Here is a 24,540-nt window from a genome sequence, read left to right as displayed (position 1 = left end):
AATTATTTTGGTTGTTACTTCCATAAGTGTGTATTCTCATAGTTTATTTTATATATTTCCTTTGTTTGAAAATGTTTTCCTTATTGAAGTATATGTTATGACAGAATATTAGATATGCAATGTAGTTTCTGCTCTAGTTAATATAGATTCATATAGCTACGTACATTAGCATAATAGTGATAAAGCGTTCAACAGTGATCTCTGAATAATAGAAAATCTCAGGTATGTAGATTAAATAAAACCAGTGATAAACATGTACTTCATTACATAGTTTGAAACAAGGCCAACTGATATTTGTCATTCTGAAAGCAACTGGAGATGAAGATCTCATAATCTTCCCTCCTGATAGACTACTAGTGGGGTATTTATAGCCTCAAATGTAAATCAGGAGACTACTGCCGTGACACTGTTAACTTCAAACCCTGGGGCACTAGAATCTCATTCTCTCTCTCTCTGTCGTGAATAATCTATCATGTGTAACATACAGTAGTATACACTGCATTCCAGAAAAGAAATCCATCGGCTGTCGTATTTTAAAATGGATAAATGGGAAAGAGTAAAGGATTTGTTTTCTTTGTTGATTTCTGCTTTTGCTTTTTAAGCAGACATCAAAGAACATTCGGATTGAGATCATAGCTCTAAGCCTTAATGATTCTCGAATAACCATGGATGACACCATCCAGCGGCTCTTCATTGAATGCCGATTCTACAGCCTTCCCGCTGAAGAGACACCTGTATCACTTCCAAAACCCAAGAGTGGGCAGTGGGTCTACTATAACTATTGCAATGGTATGTATATATGATTCCTTTGTAATCCAGACTTTTAGGTTTGTCCTTTTTTGTCTATGGTAGAAACTGGAGGAGCAGAAAATCTAATTCTCTAATAGTCACATAAACTCATGAAAGTTTTGAGTGGATTACATAAAGTTGAAGTAATACTATGGTTGAGAAAAAAAAAACAGGAAAGGAAGTATGTCTAGTTCATGCAAAGAATACAAACAGAAAAATGTAGCTGCATTTAATTGAAAAATATGACATTTTTGAATAGGTAAAAAGTGCTAGTTTTTTTCAATCATATCATTCAAATCATTGTGGCTTAGTTTTTGTCTACTGTTCTGTTCAGTGTCATCATACAGATGATTTTTACAACACGTATACGTACATCTCTCCCAGCATCAACATGTTCAGGATTTTAACTTAGTACTTTATAAGTTCTCATAGAAAGCAGATTCCTCTCTTAGGGGAAAAAAAAAAAACCTATTGGCCAGTTTAAGTTCTTAAATCAGCCATTTGTTTTTACGAACATTACCTGTTCATCAGTGTACAGTTCAAAAGAGAAAAAAGCTCATACCAAGCCACCATAGGTATAATGTAAAAATGTTCTCTATATGAAATGCTAAGTTCCCTTCATGAAAGCAAACATGAAAATGGAGTGTTGGTTATTCTCAGAACACAACATCTCATACTAAATACTAATATTTTTCATGACTCTTAGAAATTCATTTCAAAAAACATGTATAAAACTCTCCTTTCTACAACAGCAAGATTAACAATGTCAGTAATGACTTTTTGCAACATTTTTGGAAATATGTTCAGTACTTAGATGGTAATCATAAATGAAGTGTTGGCCTTGAATCCACAATTCTTGTGAATGTATACAAGGCATTTTAAATTTCACAATTTCTTGTTTTCTAATCTAGTTGTCTTCTAGCTCAAATTCTAGTTTCAGAAATTACACGGGAAATAAGCCAGGTGGTCAGGACAGGAATCTCATTTCTCCTTTTCACTCAATTTTTTGTATATATTTTTATTGTAAAAATACTGTACCTAGTGATTACAGTTACATAAATAAGGTAATGAGTACATTTCCTATCAAGCCTTGTTACCTCCTCCTTTGTTTTTTCCTACCATCCCTTCCCTCCCCACCTCCCCAAGTTGTAAGGTTCGTTTTCAACATAGTGTCTTGAACATCTCATTGTTACAATGGGTCAGCCTGTATCCTTATTTTAGCATTTTTGTTATTTCCCTTCCCCTCCCCAAATTAGAAAAATGTATATACAAGATTCAGGGCACTGGAATCAAATACAGTGAGAACAGGGAATATACCATGGGGGAAGAACATACAAAAGAAACAAAAAAAAAATCACATGGTACATTGTAAGTACATTAAAAACAACAGCAAGAAAGATAAAACCACTTGTCTCTATCTTAGGGTTCATTTTGCTTAGCATCATCTTATATGGTCACATGTATATAGCTTTTGACCTTTTCTGATTATCCTAGACTTATACTAGTTACTGCAAATAAGGGAAACCATAAGACCTATGTTTCTTTGGATCTGGCTTACTTCACTTAATATAATTTTTTCCACGTCTTTCCATTTCCTAACAAATGGGGTGATGTCATTCTTTCTGAGAGAGGCATAGAATTCCATTGTGTGTGTGTATACCATATTTTCTTGATCCATTTATCTACTGAGGGGTATCTGGGTTGGTTCCATATCTTAGCTATGGTGAATAATGCTGCGATAAACATAGTTGTGCTGGTAGCTTTAGTATGCCCTTGTTCGTGATCATTTGAGTAAATGCCCAAAAGCGGGATTGCTGGGTCACAGGGGAGCTCTACGTGGGGTCTCTTGAGGAAACTCCATACTGCTTTCCAAAGTGGTTGAACAAGTTTACACTCCCACCAACAATGCAGTAGAGTTCCCTTTTGGCAACATCCCCTCCAGCATTTTTCACTCCTTCATATTAAAATTTTCCAAAAATATTTCCTCCAGCTTTCTATGGACCCTTAACTGCCAAAATACCACAAAAATAAACCATAATTATTGGTAATGAAATAAATGTTCAATTAATTTCAATGAAGGTACTACCAAGAGGAAACAAACTCCTTTTCTTTCCTTGTATTCTTTGTAAAATTCAGCAGTAGAATGTTGGCTAGTATGGCAGCAAAAGTTGTTTAGAAATTAACTATACAATGAGAAACTTGCTTCAAGAGCTTTGCAAATCCTTCCTTGAATCCCAGATCCTTCTCTGAATCAAACCTATGGTACATGCTCATGTTTTACTAAGATCTGTCTGGGTTTTTGTTGTTGGTGGTGGTGGTGGTGGTTGACTTAGTTTTTTGTTACTGCAAGGTGCCTAGCTAGTTGATGTTTTAAGAAGGGTTTATGTTTCTGATTAATTTCTTGCCATCTGACCACAAGAAAATGAATTCATTGGGGTTAGAAAATTAATTCATTGGAATTAGAAATTAAATCATTGGAAGTGTTTGCTACATTTTTCTCCAGCTTCTGTTCCTAGTAAGATTTGTCTATGAGAAATTTTCAAGATGAGTTGAAAAAAAATTAAGGCTATTTGTAGGGAAGAGAACACAGTATTCTCTTTGCTTAGAATCAAGGTGAGGCTGCTTTATTACATCTAAAAATTGAAGTCCTAGGGAATTCACAAATTCACTAACCATACTGGAAGTCTTATTTTTTCACTAGTTTTAAGAATTAAAATGCTTATTCTTAAGTTACTATAGTTGTATCACTGTCACAGGGAGATCACTTTTTAACTCTTTAGTTAATAAGCAACTATTTCATCTAATTATTGTGATGATGTAACATTCAGTTTTTACTTAGTATAGGTCAATGTAATATAGCCTTACATCTTCCAAATCTCATTAATTGTAAGTGAAAGTAATTTTATTTCCAAATTGACGTAAATCAAATGGAAGATTTAGAAGTCAATCAGTACATGGTCTCTCTTGTCTGAACACTCTACCTGTAGACAGGTTAGCTAAACCTAACCATGACTTTAGTGTACATTTGTGATTTGAATCTATCCAAAAAGAATTTGAATGCCAAGGCCTCAATTAGGCACATAAGCTGAATGGTGTAGACAAGTGATCCCCAGGATCACTCACAATCAAATTCAGTCTTTATGAAGAGTTCCACCTCTGCACACAAATATACCTTACTATCACTGAGAAAGCTAAAGTTAAATATACTTCTTATACACTGGTCTCAAGAATAAGACATTAGTATTTTATTGGGCTTGAGAATTTTGCTGAGAATGCTGAGAAGGCAAGAAAATAGTTTGGGGGAAGAAAGATTAATGGTAGGTCTAAAATATGTTGTCTGGGCTGAATAAAGCCTTCTAGGGAATTGACAGTGGGAAGAAAAAAGATTAATGAAATAGTGCAAAATTTTTATGAGACTTATACAGATCTGTCCCTTGGTCTCTGAGGATTGAACAGTCTATCTTTTGGAAGAATTAAAGTTTAATTCAGAAAATGAAAAGGATGTAGAACATCAGATTTTGTTACTAATGGAAAGACAAATTTGGCAAAGATAAGGATTATGGTGATGATAATACTTTAATACAAAACTTATCTAAGATTCAAGGTTATTGACCTTCTATAATTAAAACATCTGCATTTCTTATGGGCATATGACATTGATAGAGAATATAAGGATTTCTCCAGCTTGCAAAGTGAAGACTTTTTACTATATTTTAATTGACATAATAATTATGCATCTTTATGGATGGGTCATATGGATAGAGAGAGGCACACACACAATATTCACATCGGGATAAGGCTGTCTTCTCCAATATTTATCATTTCCTGTGTCTCAACACTGAAAATCCTTTCCTCTAGCTTTTTTGAACTACATCTTTTATTATTATCTATGTAGTACGATAAAACACCAGTACTTATCTCCAAGTATAATTTGGTATCCACTGATCAACTTTTCCCCATCCTTCCTATCCCCACTATTCTATTCTCTGCTTCTAAGATTAACTTTGTCTACATTCCACATATACTAGCCTGGATTGTTCCACTTAACAAAATGATTTCCAGTTCCATCCATGTTACATAAGTGGCAGAATATCATCCTTTTTTATCTGAACACTATTACATTGACTAAGAGGGATATATTTTTAATGGTGGACAACTGAAGACCAACTCAAGTATTTGTATTTGTTAATCAGATTTTTTCAAGTCCCTGGAGTTTGAACTTAGGGCCTCTCACTTGCTTAGACAAGCACTCTCCCTTATTTCCTACAGTGCTCAACACAAGCATGTTAATAGTTACTGACCCCATTCAAAATAGAGCAAAGAAAGGTTGGTCTAAACAAGCATTCTCAATGTGTGGTACCCTGACCAGTAACACTGGGAACAGGTTAAATTGCACATTCTCAGATTATCCAAGATCTACTGAATCAGAAACTAAGGATACAGCTCAGTGATCTGCATTTAACAGTCCACCAAGGGATTACAATGCATTAGCTTGAAAATCATTGGGTTAAAATTAAAGATATCCACCCTAAACAGTGTTTGTGCAAGAACAAGAGAGCTGTAATTCCAACTTGTCACAGTTTTAGGGAACTAAGCTTATTAATAAAGAACTAGAGTTTTCTCAGGAAGGTATACTTTTAAGCCAAAAGATTTAATTCACCTAGAGTGAATATCCCTTTATAAAAAGAGTGAAGGAAAAATAAGTTGGTGTTCCCTGTTCCTATTATAGAACTCTCTCACACTCCAGCCTTGTGCTGACAAAATGCTCACCACTTAAGCAGCAGCAAAGGTTCAGCTTCAAATGGAAGGAAAAATGTTAGCATGGAAGGAGTGATAGCATAAAAGAGGCAGACATTATTGGGTTTAAGACCGAAGTCTGCTGCTTTCTACAAATGTTAACCTCCTCTGGTCCATTTAGTTATTTGCATTTTTCCTGTTTTGGGGTGTTGTTGTTGTTGTTGTTGTTTAACAGTGTCTTGATATACATAGATGAAGCTGGCCTAAAACTCACAATCCTGCCTCAGCCTGCTATTACAGATATACACAACACCCGTCTCTGCCTGGTTTTTAACCCATGTAACTACATAAAAAAATTCAACTGTTGTACTCATATTTAATCACACAGTAAATCGTAGCTACCATTATTTTTATCTTTATTAGGAGAACAGATAATGCACTGTGCTGGCCAAGCAGATGAAGCAAAAATACAAGGAAAACCTATCTTTTAGTTTTTACTTTTTTTTACTGTCTTATTCTTTTACTATTTTAATGATAAAAGTTTTTTGTTTGGGGAGGGGGAGTTGGTGATACTGAGGTTTGAACTCAGGGCCTTGTGCTTGCTAGGCATTCTTCTACTTAGGGCATGGTTCCAGCCCTTTTTCGCTTTTATTTTTTAGAGGTTTCACATATTTGCAAAAGGCCAACCTAGACCACCTACCCATAGCCTCTCATGTAGCTGGGAACACAGGCTCATGCCACCATGCCTGGTTTATTTGTTGAGATGGAGGCTTACTACATTTTTTCCTGGACTGGCCTCAAACACCAGTCCTTCTGCTCTCCACTGCTCAAGTATGACCTCCCATGCCTGGCTTAAAGGGCACATGTAGAATTTCTGTATAGTTCAGCAATTCCACTTCTGGATAATTACCAAAAAAGAATTGAAAGCAAAGACACAAACACTTGACAGCACTGTTCACAATAAGATCGAAACAACTCCAGTATCACAAGATGAATAAAATGTGGAATACATATCGAAAACATGACTCAGCCTTAGAAAGAAATTAAATAGCTGGACGCCAGTGGCTCACACCTGTAATCCTAGCTACTCAGAAGGCTGAGATCTGAGGATCATGGTTCAAAGCCAGCTTGGGCAGGAAAGTCCATGAAACTCTTATCTCCAGTAAACCACCAGAAAAACCAGAAGTGGCACTGTAACTCAAGTGGTAGAGTGCTAGCTTTGAGCTGAAGAGCTGAGGGACTGAGCTCAGGCCCAGAGTCCAAGCCCCACGACTGACAAAAAAAGAAAAAAGAAAGAAATTAAATATATGCTTCAACATAGATGAACCTTGGAAATACTGGTGCTTAGTGAAATAAGATAGACAAAAAGGATAAATGCTGTCTGACTCAACCTATATGAAGTACCTAGAATAGGCATATGAAATACCTAGAGTAGGCAAATTCATTGAGACCAAAAATAAAAGAGTGATAGACACTGGGAAGAGAGAGGAGTAAAGAGATTTTAACAGGTAGAGTTTCAGTTTGGGAAATGAATACTTGTTTTTTTTTTAGTGTAAATGTACCTAATACAACTGAAGCATTTGCCTTAAAATGCCTAAAATGTTAAATTCTATGCTATATCTGCTCAAGAGTTTAATTGAGAAAGCTTTTATTTGTATACTGGATTTTGGAATCCTGATTTTAATTCAAAGAAAATATTATTTGTTTATCTAAGACTCTAAGAAGTGGTGACATAAAAGTTAAGAGTTGATCTCAAGATGCAAACAGGTCTGAAAAGTTATAGGTAACTAACCATCCTTCATTCAGCCTCAGTTGTTTTTAATCACTACATTTGCCCTCGTTTTCAAATGTATAAACCAGTATGGCATAAAAGCTGTAGAACTCTGAAGGAAAAGAGGGTATGAAATAAATCTTGAATAAATCATTTTAAAATATCTCATTTGGAAAAACAGAATTCCCATTTAACTTGGTATATTGGCAGCCTCTAAAAAAATGAATTACTATTGGCCATCATCTATTAACATGACTTTTTGGCATTTGTAAGTGTAACAAAATGCCCTGGCCCTTATATCATTATTGACTCATTATACCACTCAGCCAACCTGTGAATGAGTCACACATACAAATAAGAGTTTCCTGTAAAAAGCAATGAGCCAGGCAGTGCTCTCTGACCCTGGCTCTCCAGAATGGGTTGTTACTTTGGATGCTATGTCTTCAGGATTCCCAGTTCTTTGGAAGCACTCACTCACTACTATGTAGACATGTTCAAGGCTCCCACTCCATGTGCCTAACTCAGTACCAGGCATATGTTTAGCCCTCAGTTAATATATTGTTCACCATAATTTGTAATGGAACTAAAATTGTCCAGAGGAACATATTCAATATGAAATCGTTTTGTTCCCAGGAGATCTGAAAGAGAATTAGCTTTAGAATTGACATAGTATCTTTTTTACCCTATACACACTTTTGATCCCAGATAATGTCTAAGTTGAGATTGTATCACAAAGGAGCCTTACATCCAGGTTGGTATTTGAGAAAGAAATGTCTTCAAGAAGCTAAGGTGTGGTTGAAAGACTAACAAGCTGAAAAGAAAAACAAAAAATCAGGATGAAAATTTAGTGTTTATATTCACAGATGTCATTTCCCAAAGTACACTTATTGTCAGTGTCAAGTGTTCACCATCTTCCTGAAAGTACTCTTGGTAGGCATGTAATTTCCCATTACAGCTACACAGTCTGCTATACATATTCCTGCATGGCAGCATGTACCTTTACCAACCAAAGATTTAGACTTCACACTTTAGCTAAAAACCTCTCCATTCCTTCATTCAGGCACAGCCTCCATCAACCATGGATCTCCTTCCCTAGCTCACTAGATGCCTTTTATTGCCTGTTGTGGCAGCAGAGAAGGATTAAATTACCGAGGCTGTCAGAAAGGACAAGCACTCTGCAATACATTATCATCACTCGCTTCTTGGGTGAAAGAAAATGCAGTAAATCCCTCAGTACAAAGCAATAAAGACCACTGTCTTCTGTCATGACTGCCAGTGTCATTAACAGGCAGTGACAGTGATGTGGCATTCTTAGATGTTGCTTGTAGCTTTTCTGACAGTGTGCACAGAAACCTGCCAGTAACGTGACATTAGATCACATGATCTTCAGGTTTAATTCTGGTTTCTGGAGCGGTTTTCTTTTCCCAGGCATACAAGTGTCGTGGCAGGTATTTATAAGAATACAGAATTGTCCTATTGCATATTCCTAAGTGACTTCATTTTGTGGATTTTTTTCTTCTTTTTGGCATAGTGATCAGCATGGATGAAGAAACCAGCCAAGCAAAAAGAGACATCTTAAAAGCTATACTACTAAAGCAAAAAATGCCTAATCAAAGGTACATTTAAGCAGTTTAAATTATCTGGTGGTTTATATGTAGATTGTCTGCAGAGTGATGTAGTTAAGTAAAAGGAAGTAGGACATAAGATGAGGAATTGAACTCTAGTGTTCTCTGATATACCTATGTCCTTGAGTGCATGACCTCTCTGGATATCTTTCCTCCTACAACTATAGTGGTCCTACCTACCATATGGAGTAACAGAAAGCATTTTGTAGTGCTTTGAAACTTAAAGACTGTGCCATACACAGAATTACACCAGTATAACTGGAAAGAATAGGTTAAAATCCTACCAACTCAGAAGGCTGAGATCTAAGGATCCAAGTTCAGAGCAAGCCACAACAGAGAAGTCCCTGAGACTCTTATCTCCAATAAATCAGCAAAAACCCAGAACTGGAAATCTGATTCAAGTGGAAGAGCACCAGCAGAAAAAGCTGAGCACAGTATGAAGCCCAGAGTTTAAGCCACAGTACTGACATAATAAAAGGTTTGAAAAAAGAGCCAAATGCTTGGTTAGAAATTCTTCCTTCACGTAGGTGCTGTCTGACTTTGGGCAAATTATATTCATCTATGAAATAGCAATGATAATACTATATAGGGTTATGAGCATGAGGTGAAGTAATGAAGCACAGGTGTAGTACCTGAAACACAGTGCACCACTCTCAGTGGTGGTGGTTATAACAACTCATAAGCCTCTCGGTATTTCATTTTTTTTTTTTTTTTTTTGTCGGTCATGGGGCTTGAACTCTGGGCCTTAGTGCTGTCCCTCAACTCTTCAGCTCAAGGCTAGCGCTCTACCACTTGAGCTACAGCGCCACTTCCTTCATATTTTTGAATGTGTGGGAAATTTTTCAGATTTCAATAGGAGATTTGGAAATTCTGGTTCAGTAGAGAAAATAAATTCATTTTAGAAGGAAAAAGATTTTTCCCTTTTTAGTTTTACCTTAAAAGCTTTTTGTTTTTTATTGTTGTTTGGGTGGTGGTTTGTTTTTTGTTTTGTTGTTTGCTGGTTCTGGGGCTTGAACTCAAGGACTGGGTGCTGTCCCTGAGCTTTTTTTTCCCTACCCCAAGGCAAAGCTCACAGACTTTGCTGCCCAGCCTGGCTTCAGACTACAATCCTCAGATCTCAGCCTTCTGAGTAGCTAGGGTTACAGGCATAAGCCACTCGCACCTGACTCCTTAAAAAGTTTATTTGGGTTTATCAGGTAAATTTTTAAAAATTCACATTAACTCTAGTGACTCCTATCCTCCCATCATTGACTCTAAAAATACCCAAGCACCCACAAAGATACCATGTTCACATCACTTCTCAGAAAAACCTAAAGAGCCTATAGGAAGTGACAGACCCTAGCTAACATCTGCAGAGTTCATGTCTAGTGCAAACCCCATGAGGGGTTATTTCACACAGCCACAGCCAGTAGTAACCAGACAAGGTTCTCACCTTTCATAAGTACTCAGGTCACATGATTTCATGTGAGTTCAAGTAGCCCCTACTATATGAGAACTCATTTTCTCCTATAGCCACCCTGTTCCCTAGCCACAGCTAGGGAACACCTTTTATTGTAAAGGTGATGTACAGTAAGTAAAGCCAGGTGCTGGTGGCTCACACTTGTAATCCTAGCTACTTAGGAGGCTGAGTTCTGAAGTTTGCAATTCAGAGCCAGCCCAGGCAGGAAAGGTCGTGAGGCTCTTATTTCCAAATCACTACCAGAGAACCAGAAGTGGCACTGCAACTCAACGTGAAAGAATACTAACCTTAAGCAAAAAAGCTTAGGAACAGCACCCAGGCCCTGAGTTCAAGTCCCACAACTAACAAAAATTAAAATAAAAGGGAATACATTGAAATAGGACTTTAAAATTGTTTACTTGAAGTCATAATTTTGACACTGACTCAAAGTCCTCTTTTGGTATGATTTTTTTTCTCTTTAGCAGTGTTCTACTGAGCAGATCCACAACTAAGACAGACTATAGCAACAAGTAAACAATCAAACCAATTACATATTGTGATAATTAGTAACAGAAACTGAACAAGTTAAATGTTAAAAGAGAATAAAAGAAGGCAAGTGTGAGGAGGCAACAGACATTTAAACTGATTTATGAAGAATGAGCAGGCCCAATCAAGTCACAGGGGCTGTGGGCAGATGGGCCCAGGCTGAGGGAATTGCAGGCATGAGGAAGATGCAAGGGTGTTCCAAGGCCGGGCAGAAAAGGTTAGTTAGCAAGACTGGTCTCTTAAAGGCTGAGAGTTTCAAGAAGGAGAGAAGGGTGAGGAGACAGGCACAGCTGGAGTAGGGCAGAGACAAGGAGTGTCACTTGATGGTTTTCCCCTCCACTGGGGTTATTGGCCTCTGCCTGGGTAAGAACTCAGGCTCTCACACCAGACTATCAGCCTCAGCAAGTTCCACCTCTTCATTCTTTGTTAAAGGTAAGATGTATAAGGAGTGTGTGTGCGTGTATGTGTGTGTGTATCCAAACTGGATTAGTTTTTAAGTTATTCTAATGAATTTCCTCCCCTTTGAACTGAACTTTATAGCTTAATTTTATTTTGCATATATTTTCTAGACAATGTCTTAGTATGTTGCCCAGGCTGGCTTTGAACTGCTTGGCTCAAGTGATCCTCCTGTGTCAATTTCCCACATGGGGAAATCCAGGGTATAACATCAGACCTGGCTTGTTTTAGTTTTGATATCTCTTTTTGTTCTGCAAAAATCTAAACATTTCCACTAATTTTTCATTTCTAATCCTTTCCCTGGAATTTAATTTTTCCTCATTTTGTCTCAGTATATTTATACAACAAAGGTTAATAGCTTGCTTTTATAAAGTGATATGATTCTTAGGAATATATACTTAAATACATGAAAACAGCATTGCTATGGCCTGGTAGATTGTCTTTCCTGTATATCTTGCCTTGTTGAATGTGCATCACATACTACTTCTACTAATCCTTCTCTTACAACCGCATTCATTTTAGGGAAACATCCCTGTCAGCAGTCATTCTGTTGGAGTAACAGCAATGTATAATTTAGGAATCGCACACATTTTCAAGAGTAACTTTTCCCATATCATCTTTTTTTCCCTCACATGTGTGAGGCCCAGCACCACAGAAAAAGAAATATTGAAGCTTATATAACTCTACTTAGATTTAAAACAGCACTTATAAAAAGAGCAAACATTTACTTAGTGTCCTCTGTTCCAGGCATTTTCTTAACATGTATCATCCCATCTAATCCTTACAAGAACCCTATAAAATATATAAAGATAATTATCCCTATTATACACAAAGTAAGTTCAGAGATTAAGTAAGTTGTCCATGATCACACAACTAAATAGGAGATCAAGAATGTGAACCAAGTCTGGGTGACTGAAGCCACTTTATAGTAAACCCTTCATCTTACAGGACATAAAATGTCTAGTCTGTCCCTTGAAGGGTAGGATCTGCATCCTTCATCATTATTGTGTGAAGAGGTGTTAACTTCAATTTTGATTTAAAATGTTTCAATTTTTCTAATCAAACTATAGTTAACTAAAAGCAGAGAGTTGGTAAAGGAATAAAATGCCGAATTTATCTCCAGCAAATTGGTTAAAAATACTGTCATGTTTACCTATAAGCATTTGGAAAATATTTGTATTTGCAAAGGTATGATTTCTCGTACTTAGATTTGCATTTTTTTAATTGGAATAGATACATTTCAAAAGTTTAAAATGGCAAAGTTTACAAGCATACGTGGTTTCAGCTATGCTGCCAAGACATATCAAAAGAGTACTTAACTGAAATTCCTGCCCTTTAGTCAATCCAAGTGTGTTTGGCCCCAACACAAGCCACTAATTCAAATCGGTTCCATCAGAACCCTACAATTATGTGTCTAAGAGTAAAATAAAACTTGGATGCTATGATTGTAAGTTAAAAGATTGCTGAAGTAATACAAACATTTGATATAGCCATTGAGAACTATATCTTTATCTAACGTGATTCAGACTGTTGCCCCAGGAACTTGGTCTTTGCATTTTGTAGAACACACACATTTGGTTAAGTTGCCTAGTGCCAACTCCAGAATGGTATATGCTAACAAAAATGATGCATTTCTGTAGAATCTGCTGACTGTAGAACCTAGGTCATCTTCACATTGTCCTTTTAGTCTTATAAGTAGAGGTGTCAAAATATGATCAGATACGGTGAACCTGGTCCTTCCCTGTGCCTGGTAATTTTCTTAGCACTAAGAATCTATAGAATTTGGAATCTAAGAGTAAGTTCATGTTCATTTGAAGGTTCAATGTACTTTAACAGTTCTGAGTTCATATAAGAATTTAATCTTTCTATTCTGTTCTTTCTATTGGGATATTTCAACTCTTATCATTGAGTATGAATTTTTATGTTTCCATGTGGGAAGTCAGATGCTGGTAGCTCACACCTGTAATCCTAGCTACTCAGAAGGCTGATCTCGGAGGATCCTGGCTCAAAGCCAGCCCAGGCAAGAAAGTCCATGAGACTCTTATCTCCAATTAACCACCAGAAAACAGAAAGTAACACTGTGGCTCAAAGTGATAGAGCACTAGCTTTGAGCAAAGCAATTCAGGGACAGTGGTAGTGATTTTTCTCTGTCCTTATGCCTCCTCAGCATTCGCTTCACTGTGGTCAGTGACCCTCCGGAGGATGCACAGGATTTGGAGTGTGAGGACATTGGCATTGCTCACATCGACCTCGCCAACATGTTCCAAGAAGGAAAAGACATCATCGAGCAGAATATCGATGGTATGGAGATGATACGATGGTTGAAGAGTCACTAAGTGTACACAGCCAACAGTTGCTGAAATCAGGACTTTTTAATCAAAACCTTTTTCCTAGGTACACTGGAGTTGAGCCACAGTAGTCAAATCCTTTGTAACTCCCCTGCCTTCTACTGAAGCCGGTTCTCTGCCCTTCTCCCTCTTTCCTTTCTTTGGCTGATAGAAATTGTAAGATAATTCATTGACAATCACAAGGAAACTATTCATTTTTTGGTATTGAGTGTAAGGAATTTTTTTGTTTTTTATTTTATTTTTTTTTTTTGCTAGGAGAACTGGCATGAGCCAGCAAGAATGGTTTTTCATGTTGTTTATAGGAGACTCAGCTAAGACACTTAGACTTAAGCTTCTGAGTCAGTTATGTTAGACTCATTATGGTAATGCCTTCCTTTCGACTTCTCTGTAACTCCCATGTTAGAGTCACTCAAGGAACTCTGGATAGCTTCCCGCTGGATTCCCATAGGTGGATAAGATTCCAGACCAAATGTGCAATGCGAGATTTTCATCTCACCAGAGGTGGTTCCCAGCAGTGTTTAATTTCTACCTTCTGTTTATTATACAGCATATTTAGCACATTCTGAAGGAACTGTATTTTATAAATCATTCTTTCCCATCATAATCAAGGAAGACTTGAGCTACATCTAATAAATGTAAAAATGCAACTGATAGCCAGGTGCTGGAGGCTCACTCCTATAATATCAGCTACTCAAGAGGCTGAAATCTGAGGATTGCTGTTCAAAGCCAGCCCACGCAAGAACATCTGTGAGACTCTTATCTTCAGTAAACTACTCAGTAAAAGCCAGAAGTAGTGCTGTGGCTCAAGTGGTAGAGCACTAGCCCTGAGCAAAAGAAGCTTAAGAACAGCACGTAGGCCCTGAGTTCAAGCACCAGGACCAGCACCAAAAAAGAAAAGAAAAGAAAAGAAGGGTCTGGGAAGGTGGCTCAGTGGTAGAGCATTTGCCTTTCATGCATGAGGTGCTTGGTTCGATTGCTCCATACCGCATAAGCAGAAAAGGCCAGAAGTGGTGCTGTGGCTCAAGTGGTAGAGCACTAGCCTTGAGCTGAAGAGTTGAGGGACAGTGTTCAGGCCCCACAACCGACAAAAAAAAAAAATACAACCGATTCCTAATTCAATTAACTTAGCAGAGACATCTCTGAAAGATGTTCCTTATGCACGCATTCAAGAACACTTAATGGAGCAGCTTTTTAGTGCTAAAGAGTTTGCTCACACCATGGTCCTACATCAGGCTACTTGTCCTGGATATGTGTCATGCACTCAAAAGTCAAGATCAAGCCAAAGAATTGTCCCAAGTTAGACCAAAGAAATAAATGAGAAGCCCATTCTGAGGAATCTTTATGAAGTATACACCTGTGACCTGGTAGCCCAGAAGAAAGATGAAAAGATTAAAGTATCACTCTGAACTCTCAAAAACTCCTAGACCAAGAGAGTCTAACAAAAACACCAAAATTATTTCTGCTCTATACTCCTGATCTTTTTCCAGTTTTGTTTAGCAACCATGTTCTCCTGTGATTTCACAGAAACCATACTGGGCTGACATTCAGCTGCCCTGGCCATGTTTACAGAAGCAGTAAGACCAGGCACTGTTGTGGCAGGATTTGAATTCTGCATTCTGTGTTACATAAATGTGAGCATCCCTAGGAAGAAATCAAACAGGACTATCAGCTGGGTACAACTAGGCCAATGTGCTTCCCCAACCTCCCATTCTGCATCTATTCCTGTACTGAGTTTTAAAGGTTTTCTCACATATTTTCTTTTAATTAAAACAAAGACAACTGGATATGGTGATACTTTCTTGCCTCCAGTTCCACTACTTGAGAGGCTGAGGCAGGAGGATCACGACTCCAATGAACTTAAATGAAATTCAAGTAAAACACGAAGGAATATAAACAAAAAATTATAAAGACTCATAAGTACTGTCAAACTCTCAAAGTCCAGGATTCTGGCTTTAGGTCACTCAAGTACCACTATCCACAGAAGCATGCAGTCTTAGGTATTAGACTGGCATCCTATCCAGCCATGTTTGGGAAAGGCTCAAGGCTTTGGTCCAGAGTTCACTTCAGGGACACCTCTGAAAACAGAGGTCTCTCCCCCGCAAAGCTGAGAGGCCTCAGAACAGCCAATAGACCACAACATTCCTATATCTGTCTGCCATTTTCATTTTTCAAATTTCATATAAAACTTGCTTTAAATGGAATGTTTTCTTTAGAAAGATAAGTAACCAATCCAAATTAAGATCATGTAACATCTTTACAGTGGTTTGCCATTCTGAAATTCGTTATTCACACCATGTGTTAGAACAAATTCTAACTTGGTTGTTACATCTTAATCCCTTTTAGACATTTTTTTTATTGTCTTAAAAATACCTGTTGCTAGGTAAACTTAAAGACTAGGCTATGTTTTAACTCTACAAGTATTAGGTATGCACTTGCATCTGCATCTGCATGAACATACGATAAAAGTTGAGTATGAAGTATGGCTGAATTTGGGGCTTTTAAGGAGCTATTTTTATTTTCTCACTGACTTTTTCAGCTAGCCCATCTCAAGAAAAATCTGATGAATGAGACTGACACTTCCCTGCTATTTTCTCCTAGTTTTTGATGCACGAGCAGATGGTGATGGCATTGGCAAGCTCAAGGTGACAGTGGAGGCGCTCGATGCCCTACGGTCAGTCTACGAGCAGTACAGAGAGGACTTGGAGGCTTGAAAGAAGCAGCTCCAGAGGCATCTCCTACTTCTAAGTAAATGCCCACATGAAAGCGCTTAAGATGAGATTTTCTGTAATTACTCTGGTTATATAATCTATAATTCATGGGGTGCTGGGAGGGTGAGGCCTGGGTTTGGGTTTGAAATGTTCGAGTTTTGTATAGTTTTTCATTTGTTTATTTTTCTATTCCCTCCTTCCCATGACTGCTACCCCTACGGACTGAAGTTTCTGCAGTGGGTAACACCTTCTCAATAATTTATACCTACACGATAGCTTGAGAAAATGTATTTGCATTTCGAACATTTCCTACAAAGAACTGAAATGCAATTCCCATTTTTATTTTTAATAAGCAAAAGCATGAATCTTAAGGAAAAACTATAAAGAAACACTTTTATGTTATCCCTAATCATCCCACTAAATGGAATATCTGTGATTAGTCTCATTAAGAGTTTTATACTGTGAAGATTTTATTAGAAGCAATATATGAAAATTACTTGGATTAATGTGTTAATCTTCCTCTTTAAAATGCTAATATCCATTTTATACACATTAAAGCTCAGTATGCATTTTCTTTGATGCATGCAGTTTCTATCAATTAAATATAAAGAAGGAGAATTGACACCAACTTATCAAATTACTGCAAGGGGTTTTTTTTGTTTCTATTTCTTGAAAATTATATTTGTATTGCTTTCATGTATTTGTAATAATATGGGATCTAGAGGCATGTCTATATAAAGAAGTAATGGATGGGATGGGAAATTCACACTTTTGAAAACTTAGTTTATGACATAGAAATTATTTTAAATATGATAAATTCTGCTACACTGAGACCTGAAAGAAGTATCTTTTTATCATTTTTTTAAAACTTACATCGAGCTTATACAATGCTGGAGTGCATGTGGATAACCAGATCCTCAAAAAGCAGCTAAGAAAGTTAATTTTCTAGCTTTACCCAATCTCACTGAAGGATTTAATTGATATTTTTAATGGAGCTGTGAATCAGTGCTGCAAAGGAATTGTCTCTAGAGGTCTAGGATATAATGCATTTCATTTTTTAATTTACTTTTTTATTTGTCATTTTCTTCAAAGGATTTTTATAGGCTGTGGGTTTTCACTGTTTGCAAACAGGCTATGTTCCTTCTTAAGCATATGTAAAGTATTCAGGGAGATAAGTAATTTATTAAAATCTACCTAATTTGCCGTGATATATTAAATCTCTGCTTCAGTGATCACAGACCATTTCATTTAGAGAATTAGGCATTCCCTCTTTGTGTGATTAAAGCTCTGGAAAATGAGTTCTTTGCTCCTATTTGTGAACATTCAAAGCCTGCTAATGGCAAGAAGATGGAATAGATTATGAGACAATTCATTACAGTTCAACAGGGGAAAAAAAGCAGCTATAATGCAAAAATGCAAGTATGAATATCTGCATATAGTTTGAACCATCTGTGCTCTAATGGCTCCAATAATGACTCTCATCTTTAGGAGGCTTTGAAATGACATCCATACAATATTAATTTGTTGCTGTACATTGTGGGACCAGTAGAGTATGATCTGACCACAAAAATCTATAAATTCTGTCTCTACCATTTGGCCTCCCTGTCCTGGAGCCTGCCATCTCCAAGGGGAATCTTGCTCTCATCAAACTCTGCAAATCTTCCTGACAACTCATTCCTCTGGAACCTTCTAGCAACCACAAACATCTGCAGACAAAACCTCTCCAATCCTAGTAAACAACCACATGTTTGTTGTCACTTCAGCTGGCTCTGAGCTCATCATCTTGGCCTCCCTTTCTAGCTTTCTTTGGCTTTGTGCAGTTACAGTGTCATTAAGGTTCCGTAATATTCCCTGCAATAATTTAAAACAGCCAGATTATATCCTGGGATTAACTGAGTGGTTTTTGAGACATTTATTGTGGTATTCTCCCAGAAGGTTTGTATTATTATTTTAAAATGTTACATCCTAAACTAAATACCCTCTCTGCAGAGAGAAAAACTGGGTTTCATTGGCTTCTTGAGATCTAAGTGGCAAGGGGAAGTTTTTATCAGTGAATCAACTGTATAGAATCTATAACTCAGATAAGATTAGGAGATTAATCCTGTTACTCTCACATTCATGTTTATTGTAATATTTAAAACTTGCTTTCTAGTTTTAAATATTCAGTTTCAGAACTCACAGATGTTCCCAGCACTCATTTTCACACATAATGGCTGACACATTTTGAAGTAGGTAAGTCATATCAAGTCCTCTCATGAAATTTACTTTTTCTTTTGTCTTATGTTAAGCAGAGGTCATTGAAAAGTTCACCACCTTTCAGATTGAAGAGTGATGGTTTTTCTCTCAGTGAGCCAAGCTTAAATAGTTAAGGATGGCAGGAGATGATGGGTACTGCCAGCCACGGCCTTGTCACCCAGACACACCCATCAGAGGGGAGGCTTTTGTGACCCTACAGCTCCCAGTGTAATGCACACAATACACTTAGCACTTGGAGGCTGGAAATTGTGCTTATAGTTTGGAAGTATAAATAGAGACGTGATGTGGCGTGTGGAAGAGCGTATTTTGCATGGTTTGTTTTTGGGTGTTTTTTTTGTTTTTTTTGTTTTGTTTTGTTTTGCCTACTGTAGTAGAATTGTCAAATTCCCAGCCACTGTCATGAGAAGCAGTTGACAAAAATAAGTTTTATGGTTTACAGTGTGGTTTACGTGGAGAACATTTCTCTTCACTCTCAGTTTCAACATGTTTTCTAAATTATCATGGTTTGTTGCCATTTAACTTAAATTAGGTTGTTTTTTTTTTTTTAGAATAGAGAATATGTTTAATCAAATAAAGAGAGGCCACGTTGAGATTCTGCTGTTCCTGTCATTCATTTGTTACCACAAAACACAAGTAATTTCTATGTGTGATGAAGAAGTGTGGCTGAGAAGTGGTCACATGACTTGGGATGTTCTGCGTGCACCCATGTTCCCACAACAAAACTCAAATGATTTTAGTAATCTGACATCAAGGGCTGGAACAATGAAAAACAGCTCTTACACATGTTCTAACAAGAATCTGATTAACATTTTTGTGGATATGGAAAAATAACTTTTTTTAGTCAAACTGGCACTATTGCTGAATCTAGAATGATTTCCTTATGTACAAAATAGCAAAATGTGAATCATGTCTGTGAACAAATAGGAGAATGTCATCTTTGTGGAACACAACACAACCAAAAGGGAGCTTTGGGGATATAAAATGATTGGGTGATTGACAATATCAGCATGATAATTCAGCCCCCACAATGAGTACATTTTCATAAGTCACTCATGCCTGAAGGCCTGTGACTACCTTAACAAAGAAAAACTAAACCGGTGATTTATTATAGATTGGGCAACATGCTAATTAAATCCATGAATGGAAGCAAAAACGGCTTTACATCCCCTTTGTTCAGAACAAAAAACAACCTCCTGGTCAACCAGAAAGCTAGAAAATATCAAAGCGATAGAAACGAGTGTTTTAAAATCTCAAAATATAGAATTAGAAAATACGCTCTTATTCCAGTCTCTTACATTGCAAGATAGAATTTTCACTTCCATTTCTAAGTACCACCAGTGGACTGCACCACACAGTCTGACCTCCTGGAAAAAATGGGTTCATTTTACAGGTATTGGTTACCTTTTGTTCTTGCCCCTTCATTTTCTAAATGATATTCACTAACAGTGAGTCATGTCTCTCCTGAGTTCAGGCCTCTAAAGAGAGGTCTGGCACTTTCCTGAGGCAGAGGCCTTGGTTTTGCCTCCTGTTCACTTTACTCATCCCTGTAAGTATCCCCTCTGTTCATTAAACACTGATGGGTTTTTTTTCTTTTCTAAAAAAGTTAGCATCTTCATTTCTGTATCTGACCAACATCTCCCCCATATCCATCTACCCCCTTAGTTTTAAAGTTAAAGCACAGCTTTTTCCTCTTCCTACTTTTCCGGGTATTCCAAAACATTTCTGTAAAGACTTGCGTCTTCTTCCCCATCTTTTTAAGATGAGAGGCTTACTGTGAGGCCCTAAACTGAGCTTGCTTGAACTCAAAATCCCCAGACTCCCAGTAACTGGAATTACAGGCACAAGACCACTGTGCCCAGTTCAGATTTGTCTCAATTTGCATGACAGGGGTCTTCTTAGCCCTTACTGAGGAAACTACAGGAGTAATTTTCCTATTACTTGCTTCTTAGGCCTTTTCCCAAGTCACAGAGATAGACAAGAACTCCAAAGCTCTTAGTAATCCTCGGGAAGGACCTAGAGACTATTTTTTTTTCCAGAGAAAATGTAGGATTTTTTAAAAATTATTTTCAAGTAGTTGTACAAAGGGATTTTAATTTGACATCTTTTTAAGTAGGTTTCAATTTAACATGTCTTTGTGTTACAGTGTCACCCCGTCCATCATTCCCTCATCTATCCCATTCTGACCCACCTCATTTCTTCATTCCATTTTCATCATTGAGGATTAGAACTGTATTCCCCCACAGTTCTATCCATTGTTCTGCTCCCCTCCCATTTCCTGGAAGTGTTCAGCTATTACAGCTACTCATTTTAACCTGTCAAATTTTCAAAGAGGTTATACCATGGAATCTACCTTGATGTATATCCACTCAGTTTGATTGTGTATATGACCCAATGTGTGTTCACACATTGACATTTTCCACATATGAGAGGAAATATGTACCTTTTGTCTGGCCTCACTTTCCCCAAGTCCATCCATTTCCTTTTAAAATGACATAATATTCTGATGAGCAAATAAAAATTCCACCATAAGTATATCACACTTTCTTGATCCATTTGTCAGTAATAGGGCATCTTTTTCCCTTCTCCCTTACCTTACCTTCTCTCCTTCCCTATTTTTCTCAATTTTATCTATATACAATGGATTCTTGACTGTATTCTTCTCCCTACCCTTTTTCATTCATCTACCCATTTCCCCTTGGCTCCTCCCACATCCCTTGCAAGTACTCATTTCCTGGTACTTATTTTTGTTGGGCTTTCACTTAGTTTTTCTAAAGAACTACAATGCTGGGTGCTGGTGGCTCATGACTGTAACCTTAGCCACTCAGGAGGCTGAGATCTGAGGATCCCTGCTCAAAGCCAGCCCTGGCAGAAAAGTCCATGAGACTTATCTCTAACCACCGGAAAACCAGAAATCAAGCTGTAGCTCAAAGAATTAGAGTACTAGCCTTGAGCACAAAAGCTCAGGGAGAGCCCCAGGCCCTAAAGCTCAATCCCCATGACCAACAAAGACACAAAAATTGTACTATTTGAGCACTCCATGAAGTCTATACTTCAATTAATTCATTTGTAACCACTAGCATACCTTCCATACTTATGGATTTATAGGCATATTCTAGCCACTACAAATGAGGGGAACCATGTTAACGTGTTTCTCTGGGTCTGACTTCACTATATTTTTTTTTCCAATTTCTATTTCCTTTCAAATGGTATAATATCATTCTTTCTGATGGAAAGTAGAATTCTGTTGTGATACACCATTTTCTTGGTCCATTGAGGGGCATCTGGACCCATTCCATATCTTGGCTAAAACAACACTGAGATTCCATTTCATCCCAGTTAGAATGGCCATCAAGAAAACTAACAATAAATGCTCAAAGATGGGGCCAAAAGGGAACTCTAAATTGTTGGTGGGAATGTAATCTTGTTCAACTATTATGGAGGTTCCCAAAAAAAAATCAAACATAAAACTTCCCTATGGCCCAGAAATCTCACTCCTGAGTATCTATCCTAGAGAGCATAAACAAGGCCACAGTAAAGCCAACAGAACAACCATCATTCCATTGAGATGGAATTGCAGTGTTATTGATGTGCATCTTTATTGGCCATTTGTACTTCTGTGGAAGGTCTATGAAAGGCCTTTTTCTCACCTCCACTTGGCGGGGGAGGGGTCCACGTGTAATGAGACTTGAATTCAGGGCTTCAGGCTCTCACTTGGTTTTCTCATTCAAGTCTTTCGCTCTAACACTTAAGCCACATCCCACTTCCCTTTGCCTCTTTATTAATTGGGTTAGTAATTTGGGGGAGGGGTTAATTTTTGTTGCTTTTTTTTTGTATATTGTGGTAATAAGACCCTTGTCAGACATAGCTACCTAGCAAAGATAGTCTCCTGTTCCTGGGCTTCTTTTGGGCTTAGTGATTATATCTTTTACTGTCCAAAAGCTTTTTAGCTTGATAGAATTCACAATTCCATTGATCAAGTCTATTTGCTGAGCCTCTATAGACTTACATTCAGTAAGTTCCTGCCTATGCGGACAAGTTCTTTTCCCTGCTCTTTCCTGTATTTTCAAGGTTTCAGGTCTTACAATAAGATCTTTGGTCCACTCCGAGTTGGCATTAGTACAAGGTGACAAGGATCCAGTATGTCTTCTGCATATAGATGTGCACTTTTTCCAACATCATTTGAAAAGGTTTTTTTTCTTTTTTGTAGTGCTCAAACTTAGGACATGGCACTTTCTAAGCAAGAACTTTCCCACTGAGCTACTTCCCAACCTGAAGAGCTTATGCTTTTTCCAACATATTTTTGCTTCTTTGTCATAATCTTTGTGTGAAGTCATTTCTGTACTGCTCCATTGGTCTTCAAGTCCATTTTTGTGTGATTACAAAGCTGGTTGTTGTGGCTCTGAAGTGTGATGTCTAGAATTGTGATTCAAGCAACATTGCTATTTTCTTGCTCAGGATTACTTTGGCTTTTCGGGACCTTTTGTAGTTCCATCTGAAAATTTAAATTGATTTCTCCATCTCTACAAAGAATAGCATTGGGATTTTATACTGATTTTTTAGATTACCTTTGACATTACCATGGCCATTTTTGTGATATTCTGTCAGTCTATGAACATCTCATTATTAACTTTAGTTTCTTTGCTAACATTTCGTAGTTTTCATTGTAGAGGTTCTTCATTCCTTGGGTTAAAGATACTTGTCTTGAATATTGTAAACAGAATTATTCTAATTTTCCTTCCATTTTTTCAAGTTGGTATACAGGAAAAACTACTGCTTTGTGATTTTATGTCCCACTATTTTACTGGATATACTTACCAACTCTAGGAGTTTTAGGGTATAGTCATTAGAGCCCTTTAGGTATCATCTGCAAATAGGGAGTTTGATGTCTTCCCTACCCTGTTTGCTTTAATGCTGTGGCTAGGAATTCAGGTCTGTATTGAGTAGGAATAGCAAAAATGGACACGTATCTTCTTTCTGATTTTAGAGGAAATGGGTTCAGTTTTCACCATTATGATGATGTTGGCTGTAGGCTTTATGGCTTGTCATAATGCAAGTCATTATGGCTTGTATTATGTTGAGGCATGTTCCTTCTCTTCCTAGCTTCTTCAGAAATTTTATCATAAAAGGATGATGGAACTTTTCAAAGACTTTCTGAATCTGTTAAGATACTCATTTGATTCTTGTCCTTGCTTTTTTTATTTATTGATTTACATATATGAAAGCAGCCTTGCATCCCTGAGATGCAAGGGATCATACTGTATCATTTTTATTAGTTGTTGGATCCAGTTAGCAAGTTGTTTTATTCAGAAATTTTGTGTTTATGTTCAATGAGATTTATTTCTAGTTCTTTGTTGTATTCCTGTCCAGTTTTAAGATGAGTGTAAAGTTGGCTGAAGCCTAATTTTAAAAACTTTAAAGAAATTCAAAATCAACCATAATCAAGCATTCTTTGGCCTAAATAAGTCTAGATTTAGCACAATTACTAAGCTCAAAGGGATAAAGAATGCAAGTGGAAAAACCAACTTAATGTATGCAACCACAAAAGAAATCTCAGTTTCCAAAGACCTGAAATCTTTTGGATTTCATTTCTCTCAACAAAATGCAATGAAACTTGAATACAGTAGCAAAAAGACAGTTGAAACAAAGACTCCTTTCTAAAAATGAAAGAGTGTATATTTGACTTGCAGTTGACAAGTTGTATTTATGCATACACTATTGTTTCAAGATCTACTAGGACAAGAAATAACCCACTACTACATGATTAAGAGATAGGAAACAATAAGTTTTGTGTGAAAGTGGGGAAAGTAGACAGCTCAGAAGCTCACCCAAAAGGAGGAGCCAGCCAAGAGTTGAAGATGAGAGAAGA

At 37.3% G+C, this 24,540-nt stretch overlaps 1 protein-coding gene across 3 annotated transcripts in view; it reads left to right on the top strand.

Annotated features, from left to right (window-relative positions):
* The window catches only part of Rpgrip1l (RPGRIP1 like), a 95,997-nt gene extending 76,731 nt beyond the window's left edge, over positions 1–19,266 (top strand). For 2 of the 3 annotated variants that reach the window (XM_069992305.1, XM_069992306.1), the window contains exons 23-26: positions 603–789; positions 8,829–8,913; positions 13,530–13,663; positions 16,309–19,266. In XM_069992305.1, coding sequence (XP_069848406.1) covers positions 603–789; positions 8,829–8,913; positions 13,530–13,663; positions 16,309–16,421 — 519 coding nt within the window. In that variant the 3' untranslated portion in view covers positions 16,422–19,266. The remainder of the gene's footprint in view (positions 1–602; positions 790–8,828; positions 8,914–13,529; positions 13,664–16,308) is intronic. The other variant, XM_069992307.1, reaches the window with a different exon arrangement.
* Positions 19,267–24,540: the final 5,274 nt, after the last annotated feature.

This window comes from Dipodomys merriami, unplaced genomic scaffold (assembly GCF_024711535.1).
Source record: "Dipodomys merriami isolate MVZ:Mamm:240054 unplaced genomic scaffold, mDipMer1.0.p SCAF_41, whole genome shotgun sequence".
NCBI classification, from domain to species: domain Eukaryota; kingdom Metazoa; phylum Chordata; class Mammalia; order Rodentia; family Heteromyidae; genus Dipodomys; species Dipodomys merriami.
Note: the sequence above shows the minus strand (reverse complement) of the source record. Positions and strands in the feature narration are given on the sequence as shown.